Below are 23,884 nucleotides of genomic sequence, written 5' to 3' on the forward strand. Positions count from 1 at the left end.
TCGTAATATTTCGACTTTATTCTCGTAATTTTACGACTTTATTCTCATATTACTTCGTCGTAAGGGAGAGAGTTAAATGCCGCTGCTGGTCTGTGAATCCCAGCTGGAGCGTCATGTGTCCTAGACAGTACTTAGTCATGTCTCTGCTCCTTTTTAGATTCTCAGCTTGAGACTTCACGTGCGCGGAGCTGGAATGTGTGGAGCGCGTCCGTGTCATCGGAGTCTGTCTCCGCGGACAGCGGGCTCTGCCCCTGCACCATCTCTGTCTGAAAGAGCCTCCATCTCTGCCAGACACCGCATGGAAGCGCAAATCTGCCGCTTCCAACATGAAGAGTGAGTCGAGCTGCGTGGAAACATCTGGAGCTGCACTCCAGATGACAGAGCTGACAACCCAGCAAGCCGGAGAGGGAATCGCGGGGAAGCGAGACGAGCGCGAGCAGGGGGGGTTGGCGCAAGGAGGATCAACTGGAGCCAAACCGGAGCGCTGTCGCTTCGGTGGCAGCGAAACTCCGTGCGTAAACGAACCAAACTGCGATGAAGATGCCTCCGTTGAGAAAACTGGTGAATATTTGATCAGGCAGAGTGAATTTGATGACTATGAGGAGGAGGAGGAGGAGGAGGAGGAGGTTGTTAGTTTGGTGCGTTCCGACGACTCCGGCCAGTGCGTAACGGAGGACGAGTCCCACTACATCACCACGCACGAGATCGAGCTGTCGGAGCTCTCCGACCTGGAAGGAGACTGCGACCTGGGCGCGGGCTCTTCCACCAGCTGGGACCTTGACGATGGCTACCAGGTGTACTCGTTTGTGGTGTACTCTTTTGAGGAGAATGATGTAGAGGGAGAATGGGGGGTCGGCCGCCAGCCGCGCGCTCAGGGCGCTGCGGGACCAGTCAGCAATGTGCTGAGAAGTGATCCGTGCCACGCAACCGTGTGCGCCAGCGTAGATGAGAGCGTGTCCAAGCCCCCGCAGCATCATCATCATCATGAGCAGCATCATCATCATCATCATCATGAGCACCAGCAGCAGCAGCAGCAGCGGGGCGGCGGAACCAGCGCGGGACAGATCCACCTGTCAATCACAACGACTTCTCGAGCTATAAATGACACTAGCAACATTCAAGAACAGGGAAACATTCTTTATCATGCCAGGAGCTCCGGAGACGGGGGTCGTTATGTGTTTAGGGGAGTTGATGGGAAGGGAGAGGCGCTGCGTGACACGGCGCAGTGTCTCATAGCCGCTCCGGGACGCGTCCACTTTGGCAGATTGAGAGGAAAGGAGGTGCAGGACTATTCCAGTGGTACGTCCAGTGCTGTCAGCGAGCTGGACGACGCTGACAAGGAGGTGCGCAACCTGACCGCCAGAGCCTTCAAGAGCCTGGCTTATCCATATTTCGATGCCATCAATTTCAGCACCTCCAGCGAGTCTTCTGCATCCGAGCACGGGATAGGGATGAACAGATGGTCTGCGTTTGTCGACCTGAAATATGGCAACGTGAATATGTCACACGGACTAGACCAAAGTCTCTGCCAAAACTCAAGGGCCTCACTTGAAATAGCCAAAAACATTGAAAATAGGGGTTATAAGGGCATTGCACTGGCAAGCATCAAGCCGCCCAGCAGCGGGATATTCACCCTGAAAGGCGGCCCTCACGCCGCATCGGCATCTACTCAGAAAATACAGCTGATGGGGAAATTTGCGCAGAGCCAAAGTGGGGTGATAAGGCTCACGGAGACTCTGAATTTTCGCTGCAATGTCAAATCGGGAATGTCTGGGGGAGAAAGAGGCACTCAATTTTCACAAAACGCTGCAGGATCACGTTCCACGGATGAAGTTACCAACAAGCTGCTGAGCGGCCAGCTGAGGGGGGGCAGCAAGTCGCCCGTTCAAACCATGGAAGACGTGCACAAGAAGGCCGTATTCGCGTCGAGCCTGATCCAAAATGTGATTTCTAAGAAAATGCAGTTCGAGCAGGAGCAGAAGATGGAAAGAGGGGAGATAACCGAGCCTTATCAGACGCCTTCCCCGAGCTTTACGCACCAGGACAGCGAGGCTCACACGGGGAAGGGGGGCAGAGAGCTGCAGGCGCGCAGCTCCAAATTCTCTGAGAGCAGCTCTGACTACGCTATAATGTGCATGGATGAATTAGGAGACTTCGTGGACAGCGGCTCATGTGATACCAAGAGCGACTCCTGGAGAAAAGACGCGTCCGCTCCTGCAACTGAATCTAAATTAGAGCCAGCGAGGGAGGCTGGAATCGAGACTAAAAAAGGCGCATTGGAAGCGTCCAAAAGCACACTACTTCGCAGCCAAAATAGCGCGTTCAGATGCTGGAAGGACGAGGAGGTTAGGTTTCAAAAGGATCATAAAAACGACAAAACTCTGGGGGGCAAGCTGTGTTCGGCTTATCAAAAACCGGGCGAGTGGGATCCGCGCTCGGAGGACGACAGCAAACTGACTAAAATGTCTCATTTGTTTGTTCCAAGTATCCAACTGGTGTCCAGTGACCAAGAAGTGGGACAACAGCTGCAGCGCAGAGATTATTCCCAATGTGGAGATGAAGGCGGAATGAAACTGCGCTCTAACAACACCTTATACATCACAGACTCCAGGACTTTGGCAACATCCAAATCTCCGGAAATTAAAATTAATTTAAGGAGCGTCAGAGACGATAAAACGGAACCCTTTGGCGTGTCCAAACTGCGCCCTCCTAATATAGACTCGAAGGCACAGAGCCTTATCAGAACAGATGACTTCAAATGCCAAGCACTGGCTGCAGCTTTGAAGGGTGAGTCCACAGATAAAGTTCCACATTTCATGGTGAGAGACATTAGAGATAATAAAGGGAAATTACAAACTCCCATTCACCAAGTCAGAGATGTGCGTAAATTGGTTAAAAGTTCATATCATTTTGTTTCTTTGGATAACAACGAAAACAAATCCAACTTTGCCTCTGTTGACAGTCATATAGAGCAACAGAAGCAAATGCAGAATCGGAATCGCAATTCTGTGTCCCCCATTGTGATAAAGTGTCAATCTGTGAATACGAATAATACCACGAAACAATCTGGGAATCTTGAAACAACCAACCAGGAGCCTTTGGACACGGGCGGTTTGTCTACAGAGGGCGCTATAAATGCTCCACTACAGAGGGCCGCAGGGAGAGCCCCGTTAACGTCCAACAGCTCTTCTGAAGGAACTATTGGGCTCAGAATTGAGAGCAAAGACACCCCAAAGAAGCAGGAAAAAATATCTGACACAGAAAAGAAACCAGAGTCAAAAATGGCAAATCGGGTGGCTTTTGAGAAACTCCAAGCTGCTGTGAAAACCATGGAACAGCTTTATGTATTTGAAAAGAATGAATGGAAGAGGAAGCGTGAACCGCAGCCCCTGATAGGCAGCCATGTGCTGTCAATGATAGCCAATGAGGAGCACGGAGGACCTGAGGAGGACGGAGCAAAAGGCCCCAACATGGACCGGACAGACAGGGGAGATTCCTATCCCAACATGGATAAAACGCCAGCGTCACCCAGCCTTCTAAGGAGGGAGGACAGAGACCAAGTGAAGTCCCTTCAGACATTCAGCAGCCGTGATGTGAGACTGTCTGCCAACATCAGCCAAAGCTATTACGCCGCAGGAAGCAAAAACACAGCCAGTCTCCATTCTAACTTCAAGACCTCCACAACTGCAAATACCCGGCTGTCAAACACCATCACGCAAACACCTTTTAGCAACAAAACCTTTGTCCCCAGGTCTCCTAAATCACCTCTGTCACTAAAGATTAGCCAGACAAGTGGAAACAAGCAACTTGGATCAAAGGATGTGGAAATGTTTGAACATCAGTTTTCAAACACATCAGCTGACAACGTGGACTACCTAACCATTCCGGTCAAATCCCACTCCAGCACCAGAACGCTACCTTCATCTGCTGATAAAACATCAGTATACACATTTGCCACCCAGCTACAGCCGAGCCCTCCTCCAGCGCGGGAGGTAGCTGGCGCCAGGGGCCAGGAGGACCACAACCAGCCCACCAAACGCTCTAGCATCGTGATGGAGACCCGTCCTTCAGAGATCCCTTCTGCTGCCATCTATCACTCTTTGCCAATGGGGATGTCCACCATTCAGCCACACATGTACTGTTTTTCCCCGGTGTTGAGCCCAGCCCCCACTATTGATCCCTTTCAGACCACTCAGAGGAAGATGCTCCTGGATCCCACGACTGGGAACTACTTCCTGGTGGATACTCCAGTGCAGCCAGCCACAAAGCGTCTCTTTGACCCAGAAACAGGCCAATATGTGGACGTGCCCATGCCACAGCCTCCCATGACGCCTGTACACATGCCCATCTCCCCGTTGGCCCTCAGTCCTGGAGCATATGGCCAGCCCTACATGATCTACCCAGGCCTGATGGCGGCGCCTCCGGTGATGCCTCCCCGAACATTGGTGCCGTCACAAATGGCCGTGCCGCTGGAGGAAGAGAGTGGGGAAAAAGCCTTTGCACAGCAGACTGAAGGGATGTACATGGAGAGTCCCTTCTACATGGCGACTGGGAGGTCTTCCCAGGGGGCCTCAGGGGCCCAGCAACAGAATAACCGGGCAGCGCGTGGCCTCTCCACCGTCAAGCAGCCCGTCATCAGCATCACCTCCCAGCAGGGGCCCCGGATCGTTGCCCCCCCCTCATTTGATGGGACTACCATGAGCTTTGTGGTGGAACACGGATGAATGTCAGCTCACCTGTACAGGTGAGTAGATCAGACTTCCTGTACAACATCAGGATTGGCAAAATCTATTACTACTACTACTGTTATTTATCAGACACTTTTATCCTAAGCGACTTACATCTGAGAGGCAAGGCAAGTTTTTTTTGTATAGCACAATTCAACACACCGTAATTCAAAGTGCTATACATCAACATTAAAAGCGGTAAGACACAATTAAACAGTAAATAACAAATAAAATGAAATAAAATGATAAGAAAAGAGGTAAAATAATAAAAAGCACAAGTTGTTAAAAAGTAAGGACAGTAGAGTACAGCAGGTACATCCCATTCTTACAATGGAAAGAATTACATTTCTATACGGTCAAAACGTACAAAGACCGGGACAAATACAGTATTACAAAAGTAATCTGTAACAATTTGTATGGTGAATTTAAAAAATTTGACAATTCTATGCCACAATGCCTGTTTCCAGGTCTTATTTCACACAACTCACGAGAATTATGTTTCTATACAGTCAAAACGTACAAAGACCGGGTCAAATACAATATTACAAAAGTAATCTGTGCCGATTCTTGCAATGAATTAAACCAATTTGACAATTCTACGTCACAATGCCTGCATTCAGGGCTTATCCATAACCGCGCAGTTTTCAAAAAGTATTTAATTTAAGAGCACGCTTAAATAACAAATACAATTAAATAAAATGATAAGAAAAGAGGTCAAATAATAAAAAGCACAAGTTGTTAAAAATAAGGGCAGTAGAGTACAGCAGGTAAGTATTTAATTTAGGAGTACGCTTCAGTAAACAGTAATGTTTTTATCCTGATTTAAAGGAGCTGACAGTTGGAGCAGACCTCAGGTCTACAGGAAGTTTGTTCCACCGGTGAGGAGCAGAATAACTGAACGCTGCCTCACCTTGCTTGGTTCTGGTTCTGGAACCACAACAAACCAGATCCAGATGAACCTCAGGGGTCTGGGAGCTTCATAGGAACTAACAGATCCAGATGAACCTCAGGGGTCTGGGAGCTTCATAGGAACTAACAGATCCAAATGAATCTCAGGGGTCTGGGAGCTTCATAGGAACTAACAGATCCAGATGAACCTCAGGGGTCTGGGAGCTTCATAGGAACTAACAGATCCAGATGAACCTCAGGGGTCTGGGAGCTTCATAGGAACTAACGGATCAAGCATGTATTTTGGGAGAGAAGAACACAAGCAATAAATCACATAGTTCGGGTCCAGCTGGATCAGTGCTGGTCAGATTTCTCAGAGTCCAGTTGGACACAGGGGCTGCCATGCCAGTGCTAGAATATTTTTTTTGTTCCTTTCCCACCAAACACAACAGTCCCTTTATACAAGACAGATCTCAGTGAAATGGGACAATATTTTATCATACTGTTTTGCTCCTGGTAAGTCAAAAAATAGTAGTGGTAATATAGTATAGTTCATTGCATATTTATACTCTAATATATTTAATAAATTATTTAGACATATTATTAATAAGGATTACTTTTTTGATCTCATTACTCTCATGGAGTACAAAGTGTTTTCTTCAATGAAGGAAAGCAAATATGATGTGAGGCAAAGTGGAGGTTTGATGTGAGGAAACATTATCATCTGAAAGTAGCATGATTCTCACTTTAACTTTAAGTTTTCTTTTATTTCTTTGAAGACAGTATGAACCTAACATTTATTTCTTTTTTTATATATAAATTAATTCAACTTGTTAATATCAGAAATATTTGATTGATTGATTGATTGATTGATTGATTGATTGATTGATTGATTGATTGATTGATTGATTGATTGATTGATTGGTTGATTGATTGATTGATTGATTGATTGATTGATTGATTGATTGATTGATTTAGCCTTTCGGGCCTGAACCACATTGCGAAACGGGTTTGTATTGTGAAATTAAGTGGTAATAAGGAGATGAAGGGAAAAATAGAAAAAAGAAGTCTTACGCTCACACTGTTCAGCATCAACATCTCTAGGCCAGAGACAGCAGAGATGTGGACACCTGTGTTCTGTTCAGATGAATCAGTATCTTGGATCTGTTCCAGCCTAAAATGAGCCCCCTTTGTTCCAGATTCAATTCAATTCAATTCAATTTTATTTATATAGCGTCTAATACAACAGAGTTGTCTCTAGACGCTTTACAGAGACCCATACCCAGAACATGACCCCCGAGCAATTATTACATAAACAATGGCAGGTAAAAACTCCCCTAGTGGGAGAAAAACCTTAAGCCAAACAGTGGCAAGGAAAAACTCCCCTTTAGGAGGGAAGAAACCTTGAGCAGGACCAGGCTCATAAGGGGGGACCCTCCTGCCGAGGGCCAGACTGGTGGGTCAGGGACGGCAACAGCACAGCAGGCAGGTGGAAGCAGCCACGGGATGACCAGGGGTGGGGACCGCAGGCAGGTGGAAGCAGCAACGGGATGACCGGGGGTGGGGACCGCAGGCCAGCACGCAGCTCCCGAAGCTCCGGCCCAATCAGCAAGTCCCAGGTTGGGGTGCAGGGTCGGGGAAAGACTTGTGCTCCGTAATGCAAGCTACAAGCCACCCACGACCACCTGCAGGTTCCGGTGTCCGGCAAAGGATGCTGCAACATGGACAAAAGAGAGAAAAGGGAGGAGAAGGGGGGGCCAGCACAAGAAACTACAGGAGCGACTCTGACACACTAAAGTTTACACTACCTAGAGATTTACCAACACCAGCTAGAGGTTTACTAAACACTAACTATAGGCTTTACTAAACAGAAATGTTTTAAGTTTAGTTTTAAAGGTGGAGGTGGTGTCAGCCCCCTTAACCCAGATTGGAAGTTGGTTCCATAGTAGTGGTGCCAGATCAGAGCTAAAAGGAACCATCCCGACTTTCATCAGCAGCTAGTCTGATCGTATCAGTGACCTTGACAAAGCTCATTTACACAAAGATTTTAGAACATAAAATGCTTTCAATAGCGGAACATATCAGAGCCGGGTCGGGGGGCGGGGCATATGACCGGGGGCGGGGCCTATGACCGGGCCCTTTGCAGCTGCTGAGTCCCTATTATCATCACTATTATCATCGCTATAGCCGAGAGACAGAGAAGGAAATAAGCTAGGCGGCCGGGCTACTATAGCAACAATTTACCACCAACTCACATGTTCTTGCTGCTAGTGTGTGTCTGTAATTGTTCTAACTGAAGCTACCTGTAAACCTGCTCCCTAACCATGATGCAGCTTTTGGGCGGCCCGGGGATGAATCCCTGCTAACAACGTCAGGTTCATCTCCCACAGGAGGAGGATTAGGGCCAACAAAATATGCGTCTAGCTTGGACAATTTGGATTTTTCTTGCTCCCTTTTTTTCTTTTTCTTTGCATTTTATCACTCCACTTTTGTGTTTCTAACTCCTGTTGATGTTTAGGCTGTAGGATTACTGCTCTGTTGACAAGGCAAGTTTATTTATATAGCACAATTCAATACAAGGTAATTCAAAGTGCTTTACATCAACATTAACAAGTGGCAAGACATAATAAAACAGTAAATAACAAATAAAATGAAATAAAATTATGAGAAAAGAAGGTAAAATAATAAAAAGCACAAGTTGCTGAAAATTAAGGGCAGTAGAGTACCATAGGTACACATTTGGAGATTCATTTGCAATTTTTGTTTTAATGTTAACTGTGAGAGTGAAAATCTCAGCACAACATATCAGATGCTTTATACCCAGGGGTGAAAGTAAGCCGATACGATCCGGTACTCCGTACTACCAAAAGATTCTGTGCCGGTACGCAGTACCGGGAAAAAAAAACACACGAATTGCTGACAATAATCTTCGCATACAGCAGGTCTCGAACTCTCGATCTCTCACACCAAAGACGACGCTGACCACTCAGCCATGACTCAGCTCCGCCTTTTTTGACTGACTGAGTGAGGAGAGACGAACATAGCGATATAATCTAACTGAGTCCCGACCTGTTTTTTCGTAATTTTTAAAATATTTGTACGATATAAATATTAGTAAAACCCCACTATTTGTGCTTTTGTGAATAGCGTATTCCAGTCTTTACTTCCTAAACACACACACTGCATGGAAGGGAGCGTTTGATTTATTGTTCACGTAATTGTTTTTTATTTTTTCACGACCAGATCCACGCACTTTATTTATGTCATTTGCACCGGGCAAGGACAAAAAATTTATGATTCCACCAAAATTCCAAAGATTTTTGTGATTGGCTGACACATAACCAGCATATTTCAAATATGCTGGTAAATAATCACACGCCAAATAATCACAAATATGATATTTGTGATTGGTTTTCATTCCTCGTTTCAGGAAAAAAAGAAAAAAGCTTCAAAAATGTTGAAGTAATGTTTTTTTTTAGGTTTTAAGTGCTTTGCTTTGATGAAAAAAAAAATGCTTAAGAAATTATTTTCCATTTCAATGCACACATTGTAAGAGACATTTTGAAACATTATACTCATCTTTTACTCTTTTTTTCATTTATCTGCCCAATGTTCTGAAAATTCAAAGACAGAGACTTGTTAACTGTTCAGCTGCTGATGAATTTAACTGTAAATTTATTCTAATTTGAAACAAAACAAATTGTTATGATTTTGAAAGTTTTGTCAACATTTACAAATTATTCTGTGACAATCCTTGGTCCGGACTGGCCTTTATTTACTCTATTTAAATAAATCATTTGCTATAGGCCTACACAGTGTTGTGTTTCTAATTTCTACACCATACAGGCGTTAAAAAATGTAATGCGTGTTCAGGGATGCAAGAAGCTGGTGGTGGGAGGAGAACAAGCCATGAAGGTTGGGGTTGTAGTACCAGCAAGAACTTTAATATACTTTCACCTCTGTTTATACCTAATATGAACCAAGTGGTGCCACAAAAAAAAACAACTCGCGGGCGGGGCCTGCTGCCTCAGGGGCCCCATTGGGCCCCGGGCCTGAGAGTACCGCCCCCAGCCCCACCCGAAGCCCCACCCCTGGATGCTTTCAATACCACGTTTTCCAGGGACATCCATGTATTTTTCACAAAGAGAATGACAAAGCCCATTGTAGACACAGAGGAAGGGTACAGGTGCTGGACTGGCCTACCTGACCCAAAAGAGAATTTGTGGGGAATTTTGAAATGAAAGATGTGAGGACACACTGATTGACTGTCAACTCACGCTGGACGACTTTCACTAACTCCAGACTCAAAGATCTACTTTTATGATTAAATTGGACATTTTCATCATTACTTAATGACACAAGAACAAAAGAATCTCACAGGAGTGCCACAAAACAATAAAATGAGAATAAGAAATATTTCAAATAAATCTGATTTATTTATTCATTACTATTTTCTTTATCTTCATGTTTTTTAATGACACATCTTGACTATTACAGCATGACCATTGTGTATTGACACATTTTTCATTAAAAGTGGACTAAGACACAATTTCGACACAATTGAAATTTGATGTTGATCTCTTTGGAATCTGAACAGCTTTAGATCTATCAAGAAACGGATAGAGATCCCAGGTATGGGCTCGCCGTGCTGACTGGAGGGGGTGGGGGGCGGGGCTGCTGGGCTGTGCTGGGCTTCCAGGGGGGAGATGGGAGTTGTGAGAGAATGATTGTCCATGTCTTTGTCAGTGAGTGTATGTTAGTGTCTGTGTGAATGGGTGTCCTGCGATGGACTGGTGACCTGTCCAGGGTGCACCCCTGCTTCTCACCTGTAATTAGCTGGGATAGGTTCCAGCAGGCCCTCGTGACCCTGCAAAGGATAAAACAGGTATATTATATACCAGAGGCAGATCTAGAGGGGGGGGGCATGTGTTTGTATGTATGTGTATGTGAATGTGTATGTGTATGTGTATGTGTATGTGTATGTGTATGTGTATGTGTATGTGTATGTGTATGTGTATGTGTATGTGTATGTGTATGTGTATGTATATACAATAGAGGGAATGCGCATGACATCACAGATGCGACTTCACAGCGGGATACGCCCACCGAGTGTGTGTGAGTGACTAAGGGCCCGATTTACTAAAGGTTTGCGTGTGTTAAAACGTGTGCAAACTTGACAGCACCCGCAAACCAAAGTGCCAGCTGATCTACTAACAGCGTGCAAAGACGACTGCGTCTCTGAAATGCGCAAAATTGCACACGCAATTCAGTTAGTACTTTTGCCCTGATGAATAATCAATATGGGGCGTACCTGCCAGAACGCGCTAAATACTGGGAGGGGAAGATGCAAATTGCTCCATTTACCACGCGCAATGAGATTTACCAAGCCTGAAAGTAATTGCGCGTATTGGGATTGCGTCTGTATTTAATACGTTCGAAAGGAAGGTGCAAATCTGCTGCTGCCGTTATTGTGGCAAGGAGGCGACATCCAAAATCAAAGAATATGCAGAGAGAGAGACTTTATTCTGCTGCATGCTATTTTAAAAATGGTTGCACAAGTTTTATTAAAGGCCACTTTTTCTTTAGTTCTTCGCCTTATATCTTTGCCACCTTCTCTTATTGTGCCCCCCTCCACTCGCCCACAAGCAGGCCAAGCCTTTGTGCCAAAACTTTGTATTTTATTGATTACTTATCTTATTGAACGTGAAATCATCCTTCGTAAATTACATTTAATTAAAACCCGTGCTTATTAATCACAAAACACAGGTTAAACATCATGACCAAATCCGCTCCGTCCCGCTGTGTCAGGATCAGCGCAGAGACTGCAGCTTCGCCTGAATTATGGTTCTGCGTTAAATCGATGGCGAAGCCGACGCGTAGGGTCGCGGTGCGGTGTGCGTCGCCGCGTACCCTACGCCGTCGGTTTTGCGTTGGTGTGACGCGGAACCATAAATCATCCTTTAGTGTGCGCTCTCCTCTGTGCGCTGTTCTGAACACTTCTCTTCTTTCGGATGATGGTCCCGTCTGTCACACATTTACTGTCAGTGTTTGCTATATAATATATAATATTTGCAATATACTGTGGACATCTGAATAAAAACTTAACTCATAAATAGATGAATCAAAGCGCTCTCCAGCTCTGTGTCTGATGTCTTTTTCTCCTCAGATCATGCCGAGCACCGCGGGGTCACGCAAACCCGACCAATTCAATATTAAAATCAAATTCGGTTCTGTGGCCCGTTTTTGTATTTCGTATTTTTGATCTGTGCCTTAAATTGAAATATGAAAAACCAGACGTTTTTCTGTTTTTTGTGTTACCAACTGCATTTATTCTATCGCAGGTTTTCTCCGATATTGCGTTTCTTTTGGTAATGTTTAAATTTCTTTGCTGTAGTTCATGAATGTGTTTATTGCCTCTTCCACTAATATCTCTAACTCCAACTCGTTCAATTTCATTTTGCGCTTGTGACTTGTGACTGTGCTTTCCATCCAGACTCTCCATGGCGCAAACGTAAGACACGCAACACCTCATTTAAATACTGCAGTTTGCACCTGTTATCAATTGCGCAGGCAATCTTAGTTGATCACCCGCAAACCACGCAACAACAGCACGCGCAAACTTTTTCAGTGCACACGCAATTTAGTACTCTTTATTTAGGATCTTAGTAAATCGGGCCCTATGTCAGAAAAACTGAGTGGCAGAAAGACTGAGTGGCAGAAAGACTGAGTGGCAGCGTAAACTTTCAGTTTGAGCAACTCAAAAACATCTAAAATGGGAAAGAGCTGTTGTGTGATCGACTGTACTCATAGATTTAGCAATAAATCGGAGTTAGTTTTACAGACTGATGAAAAATAAGCTTAAGAGAGACAAATGGATCGCTGCAATTGGCAGAAACAACTGGATTCCAGGCACCGAAACGTGGATTTGCGGTTCCCATTTTGTATCAGGTATTGTTGGATTTTTGGGTAGCTAATGTTAAACGGTCAAATCATAAAGTTCGGTGTCCTCATCACTTTAATTTCTACAACAAATCCTGCCTTCAAGTAGGACCAAGTGTCAGGACTTTTGTATGCCTTCAAGCTTTGCTTCGTGTATTTCCCCGGCGTAGAAATTAAGTACATATAAATATCAGGAAACTGGATTTGTGGCCAAATGCCACATTTGTTTATTTACTGTTTGCTATTTTTAAATCTGGGTACAGTGAGAGAAATAACCGGAGTCAAATTCCTTGTCGGACAATGTTCAAACTTGGCCAATAAAGATGATTCTGATTCTGATTCTGAAATATTAATGTCCATGGACCACTGGTTCTTCGGGTAACAGTACTCACCTGTCAAGTCCAACTGCCTTTAATTTAAACCGATAATCAATCAATCAATTAATCAATCAATCCATCAATGTTTATTTATAAAGCCCTTTACAACACACAGGGTGACCAAAGTGCTTTCCATTAAAATCACCACATTGATCGGCTGTTATCCCGTCTTCTCCACTAGTTGCAGCTGTTTTTGCCACGAGTAAGGGGGCGTGGTCCACTGGGGAAGTCACGTCAATGCATACCCTCTATACTTGTGTATCTGTACAAGTGTGTATACATGTGTGTATGTGTGCCTTACAGTATATTATTTCAGTCAGTGCTGTGCTGGGGGCAATTCATTGTAGGGTTGGAATTGAATTAGTGTATGTTATATGTGCTTGTATGTGGATGGGGGCTTTGGTGGGGGCTTTTTAACTTGTGTTATTTCTAAATATGTAAAGCACTGTGTTTAATCACATGTACGTGCGTGTATGTAGTTCAGATTCAGTCTTAAATGTTGGTACCTATACAGTACTTGTGTGCTAAACATGAATTGTGATATAGTACCCACCATACACTATAAATCTCAAAAGATGATAAATGTAGGATGATTATGTTCTCTCAAATAGATGTTTACACATTGTTCTTTGAGAATTATATATTTTTTTCTCTTCTCCCACAATAATATGTATTTGTACAGTTGACTGCATGTATACGACTTTATATTGGTATAATTACATACTGTATGTACGAGCAGTTAAAGATACTTTAATTGATATGTATCAATGCTGCCCCTCCCCCACTTTTAACATAGACACTTTTATTTACTCACAGGCCTACATGCATCCCAAACACATTCCACACACACTGCACACACAGCACACACACCAAAATTAAACAACTGCAAAGGGAATACTCATCCCCATCTCTCTGTCCTTTTCTGTTTGTAAATATCTGGTTGTCAACTCTTTTATTCCAACACATGTTACACACTCATTCACATGCACTGCAATACATCACACAGTCACCAAACTGCACCCATCACTGTCTTGTCTTTTCTTTCCTGTCCCCCTCTTTCCTGGTTTTTCACACCCTCCGTCAGTTATCTTAGTCCTCTGGCACAAGTTATTACTCTGTTTGTTTTTTTTGCTAGGGATCAATAAAATATGCTGACACTCTCAAGAGAGCTGGTGAAGAAAAGACACACACACACACATCCATGCACACACAAAAAACTTGTCGTGGTGAAGAAGGAGCTGAGTCGAAAGGCGAAGCTCTTGATTTACCGGTCAATCTACGCTCCTACCCTCACCTATGGTCATGAACTTTGGGTAGTGACCGAAAGGACAAGATCGCGAATACAAGCGGCCGAGATGAGTTTCCTCCGCAGGGTGGCTGGACGCTCCCTTAGAGATGAGTTTCCTCCGCAGGGTGGCTGGACGCTCCCTTAGAGATGAGTTTCCTCCGCAGGGTGGCTGTACGCTCCCTTAGAGATAGGGTGAGGAGTTCAGTCACCCGGGAGGAGCTCGAGTTCGAGCTGCTGCTCCTTCACATTGAGAGGAGTCGCTTAGGTGGCTTGGACATCTGTACCGGATGCCTCCTGGACGCCTCCCTAGGGAGGTGTTCCAGGCTTGTCCCTCCTCCCTAGGGAGGAGTTCCAGGCATGTTCCACCTCCCTAGGGAGGTGTTCCAGGCATGTCCCTCCTCCCTAGGGAGGTGCTCCAGGCATGTCCCTCCTCCCTAGGGAGGTGTTCCAGGCATGTCCCTCCTCCCTAGGGAGGTGTTCCAGGCATGTCCCTCCTCCCTAGGGAGGTGTTCCAGGCATGTCTCTCCTCCCTAGGGAGGCGTTCCAGGCATGTCCCTCCTCCCTAGGGAGGTGTTCTAGGCAACTCCCTCCTCCCTAGGGAGGTGTTCCAGGCATGTTTCTCTGGGAGGAGACCCCGGGGAAGACCCAGGACACGCTGGAGAGATTATGTCTCTCGGCTTGCCTGGGAACGTCTCGGACTCCCCTCGGAAGAGCTGGAGGAAGAGCTGGAGGAAGTGCTGGAGGAAGAGCTGGAGGAAGTGTCTGGGGTGAAGGAAGTCTGGGCATCTCTGTAGAGGCTGCTGCCCCCATGACCCAGTTCCAGATAAGCGGCAGAAAATGGATGGATGGGTGGATGTGTCTTTTAGGTTTTGCCAAACTTGGTATTAAGATAAATATTTATGCAGATAAAGTTGGGAGATTTAGATTTTATTTTAATGATCAAATTTATAGTGAAATCTACCTTACGTTGTACTTTTAGAGCTTGATTTAGTTTAATCTTTTAAACAGTTTTGTCCAAATCTTTCACCAACTTTATTTCAGAAAGTGAATCTTGTGAAAAATGTTGCATTCTTTTGAATAAATTGTGATAACTTTCCATTAAAAACTGTCACTCACACTGCTCATTTCCACTTCAAACACAGACAAGGAGGCATCGTGTTGGTGTATTAACATAATTCTCAAAAGAACAAATGTATTTTAAGTAAGTTGGAAGCTAAATACTCAACAATAGTCTGTTCAGTGAGCACCAGAAAAAACACAGTGTGTCAGAAGGATGGAAGTTAAGCATCCTAATCTGTGAAAATAATATGTGAAAATATAAAAGCATTATGCAAGAAGATACTGAACACAGAAACACCAACATTTAAAAACTGTAATCTGTCACAGTAAGTTTCAGTCATTGTTCCAGGAAACTGTACAGTTTGCTTGTTGTTGTTGTCCTTTCGTTCCCTCTCTTTCTGCCCTTTATGCCTCTGCCTCTATCTTCATCTCTGTCTATGTAAGGCAGAGACTGTTCTCCCCAAGTTTTGGTTGTGTTGTAATTGAATTTCTGTTAAAAGCAAGTGTTTTTTATTTCCACTATAGCCAAGCACTTGCTTGGGTGTAGTTTGATTTTCCTGTGGGCAACGCAGTTCAGATGTTCTGACTTGAACTGAATCCAGCTGTGCTTTCTGTTTCCCCGCAGCAGGTTTTCTGTGGGTACACCACCTTCCTCCCACAGCCCAAAAGCATGTGCATCAGCCCAATTGGTAATCATAAATTGACTATGAGTATTCATTCATGGTTGTCTCGGTGGTGTTGCAATGGACTGGTGGATTTTCCAGGATGCATCCTTGACTTTTGGCGAAATTTTAGCAGGGATTTCCTCCAGTCAACCCTTTACCTGGAATATGGTCAACACTAAACTGATTTGAAACTCAAGTTCTGTTAAATCAATTCCCACATCAACTGTTTCAGGTTTAAACCTGCTGTTTGCTTTGACTTCCTCAGTCCAGTTCAAAATAATGAGCTAACCTCAGACTCATAATGATCAAACACTGTAACCCAACACAGTGTCAGTGTAAAGAATAATTAAATTGCTTCATGTGATCATAAGTTGTAGGCTCGCCTCCTGTGCTAGTGGTGGTTACAGGCAATGTAGCAGCCGAGTCAGCAAACTTTGAGTCCCACTCCAGTCTTAAGTAGGGATGTGTATCATTAGGAATTTATCGATACCAATACCAATACTGATATTGTTTAGGCAGTCAAACACGCTACACTCCGTAATTTTTATACTGTGAGCACACTGCAAGTGTTTCATGATGTTGATGGTGTTACCCCCCTTGGACGCAGCTACTTTTTGGCATATATTGCATTGAGCCGAAGCTTCATTACATTTGATAAAGTCAGCCCATACCTTCGATCACTTAGCTCTGACGGCCGACATATTGACCTATTGGCTAGAGAAAACAACGGGGTGCTCATTGTGGCATATTACATAAAATAAACCAAAATGAAAATCCAAGGACTCATCTCCAATGCCAGTTAATAGACAAGTCTGAATCCATGTCCAAATCACACGTCCATAATATTCGGGTTAGAGTTGGTTTTGCATCTGGGTCCTGGATTTTACTGTTACACATCTGGTTCTAGGTCAGAACTCCAGTTCTGTAGCTGTAAAATCAAAGATCATTAAATCAAAGATGGTTTCCTGATATGAGCAAAAACCTGTAATGGTCCTCATTTGCAACAACTGTGTGTCCCTTTAAAGCAGATACACCATCAACCAGAGCCCGCCCAAGACATAAAAAAAAAACATAAAAAAATAAAATAAAAAATAATTTTTTTTTTTTTGTGTGAGTAATGATTCATACATGATCAAAGGTATGTTATTGTACAAAAACACAATAATTAATATAATTACATAAACAATATTATGTTAACAGACTAGAGTAGACTACTGAATTAATTCTTATATGGAGAACATATTGACAAGGTACTTTTTATCTATGTTGAGTGATTTTAATTATAGTTCTAGTTTTTGTAGTACTTTGTTGTTGCACTTTATTGTTGTTGTTCCACTTCAAATTGTTGTTGCACATTGCTGTTGAAGTTTATTTAAAACCAAAAATAAAGTAAATAACGTGTTTACAGTAAATGGTTTATAAATTATCTATTTAATTATTTTGTTTCTTTTAGTAGGCTTACACTGTAGATGACACTCAGTATCACACTTATTACTATATCACTTTAAATATTAAGTGTAAATCAACCCCAGGCCGCTCTTGTAGCTGAATTTGCTCCCATTTCAGATTAAAACCCATAGATGGTAAAAACCTGCCAGGCTGACAATAGGATGATGGAAAAAACACTGCTGCAACTGTGCAGCTGTTTGACCTTTGACCTGCTGCTTCTCTGTGTGGCCAATAGGGGCAGCTGCTGACTTTGATCAATATTAATTGAAAGATTTTTCTGCAAATGTGTTAATCTGTTGTCTGGTTCCATGGTCTTAATCACTGTACATTACAATCTAAATACAACAAAAAGTTCTTACATCTAGTGTATTTGTAATGACAGGGAAGAACATGAAATAAGTTTATAGTGGGTGTGTGAATGATCAATAATCAGTATTATTGGCAGTAATACACGGCCCCAAAATCAAATTTTGCCTAGGGGCCCATGGAGGCTTGGGCCGGCCCTGCCGTCAACAAACCCCTGCTCGCAACCATAGAGACTAATGGCAAAATAAGTTCACAGTGGACATCATGGCCCGAGTGACCAAGCGACTCAAGATGGTAATGACAGAGGAGTCAATGAGAGACTGATGGAGGAATGACCAAACAAAAAGTAAATTAACCTTCACGGCTACAGGAGGACCTGCAGAGCTACAAAATATCAAATTTTCTTTGCTTAAAAACATGCACATTTTGGTTTAAAAAACAATCATTTACAGTTTTCATGGAATTTTCAAATATGATATCAACTGGTTGAGGCTGCAACCAAAGTTTTCATCTGTCCGGTTCAGCCGAGGCGAGCATTCACAAACAGGTTAGTATGTTTTGTAACGGCCAGATATTAAAAACTTGATACTGATATAATATTTTTCATGGGCCATATTTCTTTGTAAATATGAATGTGCATGCACATGTGTGAGAAAGAAGTAAAAGGTCAGACGATGGCATCTGTTATCCGTGTGCATAGAAAAGCTTCAGCTGCTGCTGGCCCTCAAGACTCTGGCTGGCAGCTCGGAGTTGCAGCAGTATCAGCCGGCTTTTTATAGGAGCGGTTATTTAAAGGCGGAGAGGGTGAGAAGCCAGGCTCATTACATAAACACACCATGCAACATAGCACTAAATAGGCTCAGTTGCTCTGTGTGTGAACATTTGGAGTTCCCCTTCTCATTTATCAACAAGACCCACATACTGGACAGCCCAGTTATGTTTCTAAAGTAAACAGTCTACAGGCTCTGGAAACCTGCTTTTGAGCAAAAGATGCTGGTTTGGATGCCACACAAGGGAGAAAATTACACATGGGGAAACCCAAAGAAGTCTCATCTACCTTACTTACTCTGTTGCCGTGGTAACTCTGAGTGTGGTAAAGAGGCCTACCGGTGAAGTAAAAGATACCCAGGAATCAGTGGGGTTCAGCCAGGGTCCATGAAACATTTCAGTGTGCCAGACTTTCCAAAACACAATTAGGATGAGTTTCATTGATTCTTATTGATATCCACATACGTTGGTGACAGGAATGTTGGATGTGAGAGGAAAATGTGACCTTTACAGAGCTCCAGTTTCTCTATGTTAACATAATGTGTGATTGTTTGGGCTGTAAGATCCAATTTGATAGCACATCAATCAATCAATCAATCAATCGATCAATACTTTTATACAAAGCAATGGTTAAAAAAACAGAGGTGCATTAAAATGTAAATAAAATATGTATATCTTCCGAGCTCCATCCATCCATCCATCCATCCATCCATCCATCCATCCATCCATCCATCCATCCATCCATCCATCCATCCATCCATCAGGCATGTAGTCAGGCGCCAACAGATACATTTATTTTTATTATTATTATCATTTGTTCAATCAGTTTGTACTTGATTAAAAACAAATTGCATCACAAGGCTATATTACAAATAAAATAGACAAAAATAACAGTTGGATAAACTAAACTATAATTACAATAAAAATGTGAATAAAAAATGTGATTACTGTACATTTAATTAGTAGCAGACTTTCATAATAAGAGCATTTATTAAAAAAAAAAAAACATATACCACAAAGTTTGTCCAGTGTTTTTTGACAAAATGGTAAACACTTGTATTTGAACAAAACAGAAAAAGGAAAATAATTATAAAGCCATTGGTTACAATTGTAGAAGGATGTGGGCAATAGAAATGGTGTATGAATTTGGTACTACGCTCTTTCAGACCTTTGTCCAGAGAAATACAATGATTTTCAAAGAAGGGGTGGGACGATACGGGTAACTCACAATTCAAAACTGTGGCAATATGTGGCCCACGATAATGATAATATCACAATACACGATATCTACGATATTCGATATAATGTAAGACATTTCATCAAATATATATCACGATATATGTGACTGAAAAAGAAAAAATACCCATAAAACGGAAAACGTCTGTAGTTATGCATTTATTCAATGCCAGAACTTTATACAATGTACAACGAAATTGCATTTGTATATAAACCTCACTGCCTGCTAGGCTTGTAAATGTAAACACTGAACAGCTGGACAAATTAAAGTGCATGAACATTAATAACATGTTTTATATAAACCAGGACAGTGCACTGCTTTGTTTCTATTACTGAAAAGTAAAAAAATGTTGCATAGTACATCACTGCCTCCTAGTCTTGTAAATGTAAACACTGGACAGCTGGACAAATTGAAGTGCGGCGACAACTGCGTAGTTCCATTATGTGTGTTGTAATAAAATATCGATATTTGGCGTCAGTTTATCGATTATTTATTGCGACAGAGAGCGCAACAATATATTGCAATATCGATTTTTTTTCCCCACCACTATTTCAAAGTGCCACATGTTAGTACAACATGTCAGGTTTTGGGATTGTAACACAGTCACTTTTACTAGTAAACAAAACATTTACGTTAAACTAAGTTGTTACTGCAGAAGAAGTTCTCGGGGTCAGCTGTGGGCTGAAGTTCCTGAACTAAGATCAGCCCTAAAATTATACCGGATGTACCATTGAGTCAGATGCAGAATCCCATAAATGGTCCCAGGGGGTTCACTGGTCATTTATTCGGAGCAACACATTGCAGGATTTTCTCAGATTTCTCGTACTGACAAAGTTTTACGTTAAAGTGGTTTTTATCAACTGACGTTGTTTCATGTTTCTTGTTTTCTTGGTTCCAACAGGACTGAGGCTGCACTGCTCCTGGTTTTGGTCCCCTCTTTCTTTTACATGTTCTTTTGGTGATCAATGCAATTCTGCTGGTGTTTGTATAAAAGTATTCGTTCACAATTTTGAATTTTGTACAAACATATATTTCAAGGTTTTATCGGCATTGTAAAAAAAAGAAGAATTACATTTTAAAAGATTTAAAAGACTTATCTTACACAGTAAGTCTATATTGTATGTGTGACGTTGCAAGAACTACGATCAGTAAACACTTCACCTAAGGAGGGTTACATTTTTTGAGATTCTTGTAAAAAAGGTCAGATTATCTTTGGTTGTTTTAGTTTTTTTTGACAATATGTGTGATCAATATGTTTGTCCCAATGGTTTAAGTGCCAGCAAATGATTACAATTACTAACAGGTTTTCAAATAACTTTAACTTTCACAATTTTAATGTAGTTTTAATGTTTTTAATGCAGAAAAATGTTTTAATGTACAGTAGCTCAAGTTTGTTATCAACTTTACTGAGTTCATATTGCATATTGCAAAGATCCATGAGGTCATTTCTCAATTCCTCATGCATGAACTGTGCACAAAGGACTCAAAAAGGCATAATTTGTAACATTGTTATATAACACTAATATTGTTATACAACAGTTTTCATAATGTGGCATGTTTTTTTTTTTTATTTCCCCTTCACATAAAAATAAGAAATTTCCAAGAAGCTCGAGGATGTGATGTGAAAAAGGTCCAAATATAATGAAACTATATTTCAGCAAGTTTTCAAAAGTAAAAATGGGGCTCTGAAATGTTACTGAATGTTTCTGAATGTCCAAATGCTGTAAACCTTTATAAAATACATATCAAGTTTTTCTTTGTGAAAGTACCATAAAGTTTTGAGATTGTAGAACAAAATGCGTAAAAAGTGGTAGACAAATTCTGACTCTTCACTTGCAAATGTGTGAGCTTCTAAAGTCAGATATTTGAAATAAAAACTAAAATTCTGACATAAATTGTGACTATGAGTTGAGAGATTTACAGAAATCTTGAAAAAGAAAAAGAGTTTACAGAAGCTGAATTTTTCGAGTTTATAGTCAAAAAATCTGTTGATGAAATTTCTAAAATTCTTACCATCGAACTTTGTGACCCAATAATTCTTAATTTGTGAAAAAATATGTGTGTGTTTATATATATATATATATATATATATATATATATATATATATATATATATATATATATATATATATATATATATATATATATATATACTGTGTGTGTGTGTGTGTGTGTGTGTGTGTGTGTGTGTGTGTGTGTGTGTGTGTGTGTGTGTGTGTGTGTGTGTGTGTGTGTGTGTGTGCGTGCGTGCGTGCGTGCGTGCGTGCGTGCGTGCGTGCGTGCGTGCGTGCGTGCGTGCGTGTCTGTGTGTGTGTGTGTGTGTTAAATGCACAATTTTCACTTTTCTGAAGTCAGATCTTCTGATTTAGGATCAAAAGTTCTGACTACAATATTAAAGCTAAATAAAACTAAATAGTAAAGCTAAATAGTAAATCAATAATAGCTGAATAATTGACATAAGTCAAAAATAAAATTCAGAATTTCTGACCTTATGATGTACAAAATTGTAACTTTATGAAATTACAGGAAAATTACTTTTTGACAAACAAACTTTAAAACAGTCAAATCAGTCAAGTCAGAAATATGCATCTGACATTATCATACTTTTTTGGTATGAATATCCATGAGTATATATATATATATATATATATATATATATATATATATATATATATATATATATATATATATATATATATATATATATATATTTATATATATATATATATTTTTATATATATATATATACATATATATATATATATATATATATATATATATATATATATATATATATATTTATATATATGTCATATCATGTTTTTCAGAATTCCAGAATTTCTAAATTCACAAATGTATGTGTTTATCAAGTCAGAAATGTTTTAACTTTCTTAAAGATTTCTGAAAAAGCTCAAATAATTGCAAACTAATATGTGATATTACAGACAAATAGTTTGAATTTCTGACTTCACAAACTCTGACTCAGAATCTGATTCAGAAATTCAGGAAAATATTTCTCCCATTGGCCCCCTATATATTTTTCCTCCAATGGCCTTCATCAGAAAAAAATCATCAGACTATCAGAAGTATGTACATTTTCTTCATCCACAAATTCAGGTACAAGAGTGAAATTTCAACCCATTTCTTTTGCATTCATTATACGTTGGTATAACATATACAAAATAATGTCTCCACTATTTTTACTCTGTATAAAAAATTAAAAGAACAGCGCAGCTGCAGGATGCTCTCAGGCAGGTGGGATAAAGAAACAATCTCACTCTCATAACGATGAACTTTTGTTCATCTAAGATATAATATTTAGTTAGAGAAGAGGGTTGTTTCATATTTTTCAAATTATGGATCTGCTGGACAGTCCATCCTTTTATTTTCAACCAAGTGTTGGAAAGATGTTAATTCAACCTGCCAGAAAAATGTTCTTTTACAATAAACAGTGTTGCTATTTGAGGGTGGTTGATAAATGTGTTGCAAAAAATCGATACCCGTGTTAAGGAACTGGTTTTGTGTTGCTTTGTTTGGGTTATGGCCTTGAATCGGTTTACTATAGAAATGTGGTGTGGGTTAGTTGGAGTAAACAGGAGATTTAAATTTGAAAAAATTTAAGATAAATTGCGAGTTAAGAAAAACATTGAAACAAAACACTATGAAACTCTTCACCTAGTTGACACTCACTCACAGTTTTATGACTGAGGTATGATTTTTCTTTCTTTTTTTATTGATTCATTCGTGCACGTGTTTACACTTTTATGAGTACCTGGTGCCACTTATATGACAAAAATCTGTTCACACTCCCTTTGCCTTGTTGTAAGGTTTTTGGAGCATTTTACAAGCCACTATCAGTCTTTGAATGTGCACAAGGTTTTGCTATTTTACTCCCAGCTAAAGGCGGGAAATGTTGAATGTTTATTCTTGTGAATGATGTTTCCACAGTTGGACCTGATACGCTTCACTGAGCGATTCTGGGACTGTTTTTACAGTCTCATGTGGAGATTTCTGCAGGGACTTTACGGACATCCAGTGAATATGTTAAAGGGTGAATGGAAGTAGGGCTGCCACGGAAGGAAGCGTTGATATTTGAGACTTGGGAATGTAACTGGCGAGTGCAGAATGAACGAGGACGTGAATTTATCTGGATGAAGAAAAATAAACCAAACCGTCACTGC

The 23,884-nt window shown here is 41.4% G+C and overlaps 1 protein-coding gene across 1 annotated transcript; it reads left to right on the plus strand.

Annotated features, from left to right (window-relative positions):
• The first annotated feature begins 326 nt into the window (after positions 1-326).
• On the plus strand, positions 327-21,760 carry c20h4orf54 (chromosome 20 C4orf54 homolog). The gene is made up of 2 exons (XM_061710233.1): positions 327-4,744; positions 20,605-21,760. The coding sequence occupies exon 1, from the start codon at positions 327-329 to the stop codon at positions 4,722-4,724; it is 4,398 nt and encodes a 1,465-aa protein (XP_061566217.1). The 3' UTR covers positions 4,725-4,744; positions 20,605-21,760.
• Positions 21,761-23,884: the final 2,124 nt, after the last annotated feature.

This window comes from Cololabis saira, chromosome 20 (assembly GCF_033807715.1).
Source record: "Cololabis saira isolate AMF1-May2022 chromosome 20, fColSai1.1, whole genome shotgun sequence".
NCBI classification, from domain to species: Eukaryota; Metazoa; Chordata; class Actinopteri; order Beloniformes; family Belonidae; genus Cololabis; species Cololabis saira.

Bases quoted from the DNA above. Each gene is read 5' to 3' on its own strand.
- c20h4orf54 (XM_061710233.1), top strand. From the start codon at position 327: ATGAAGAGTGAGTCGAGCTGCGTGGAAACATCTGGAGCTGCACTCCAG.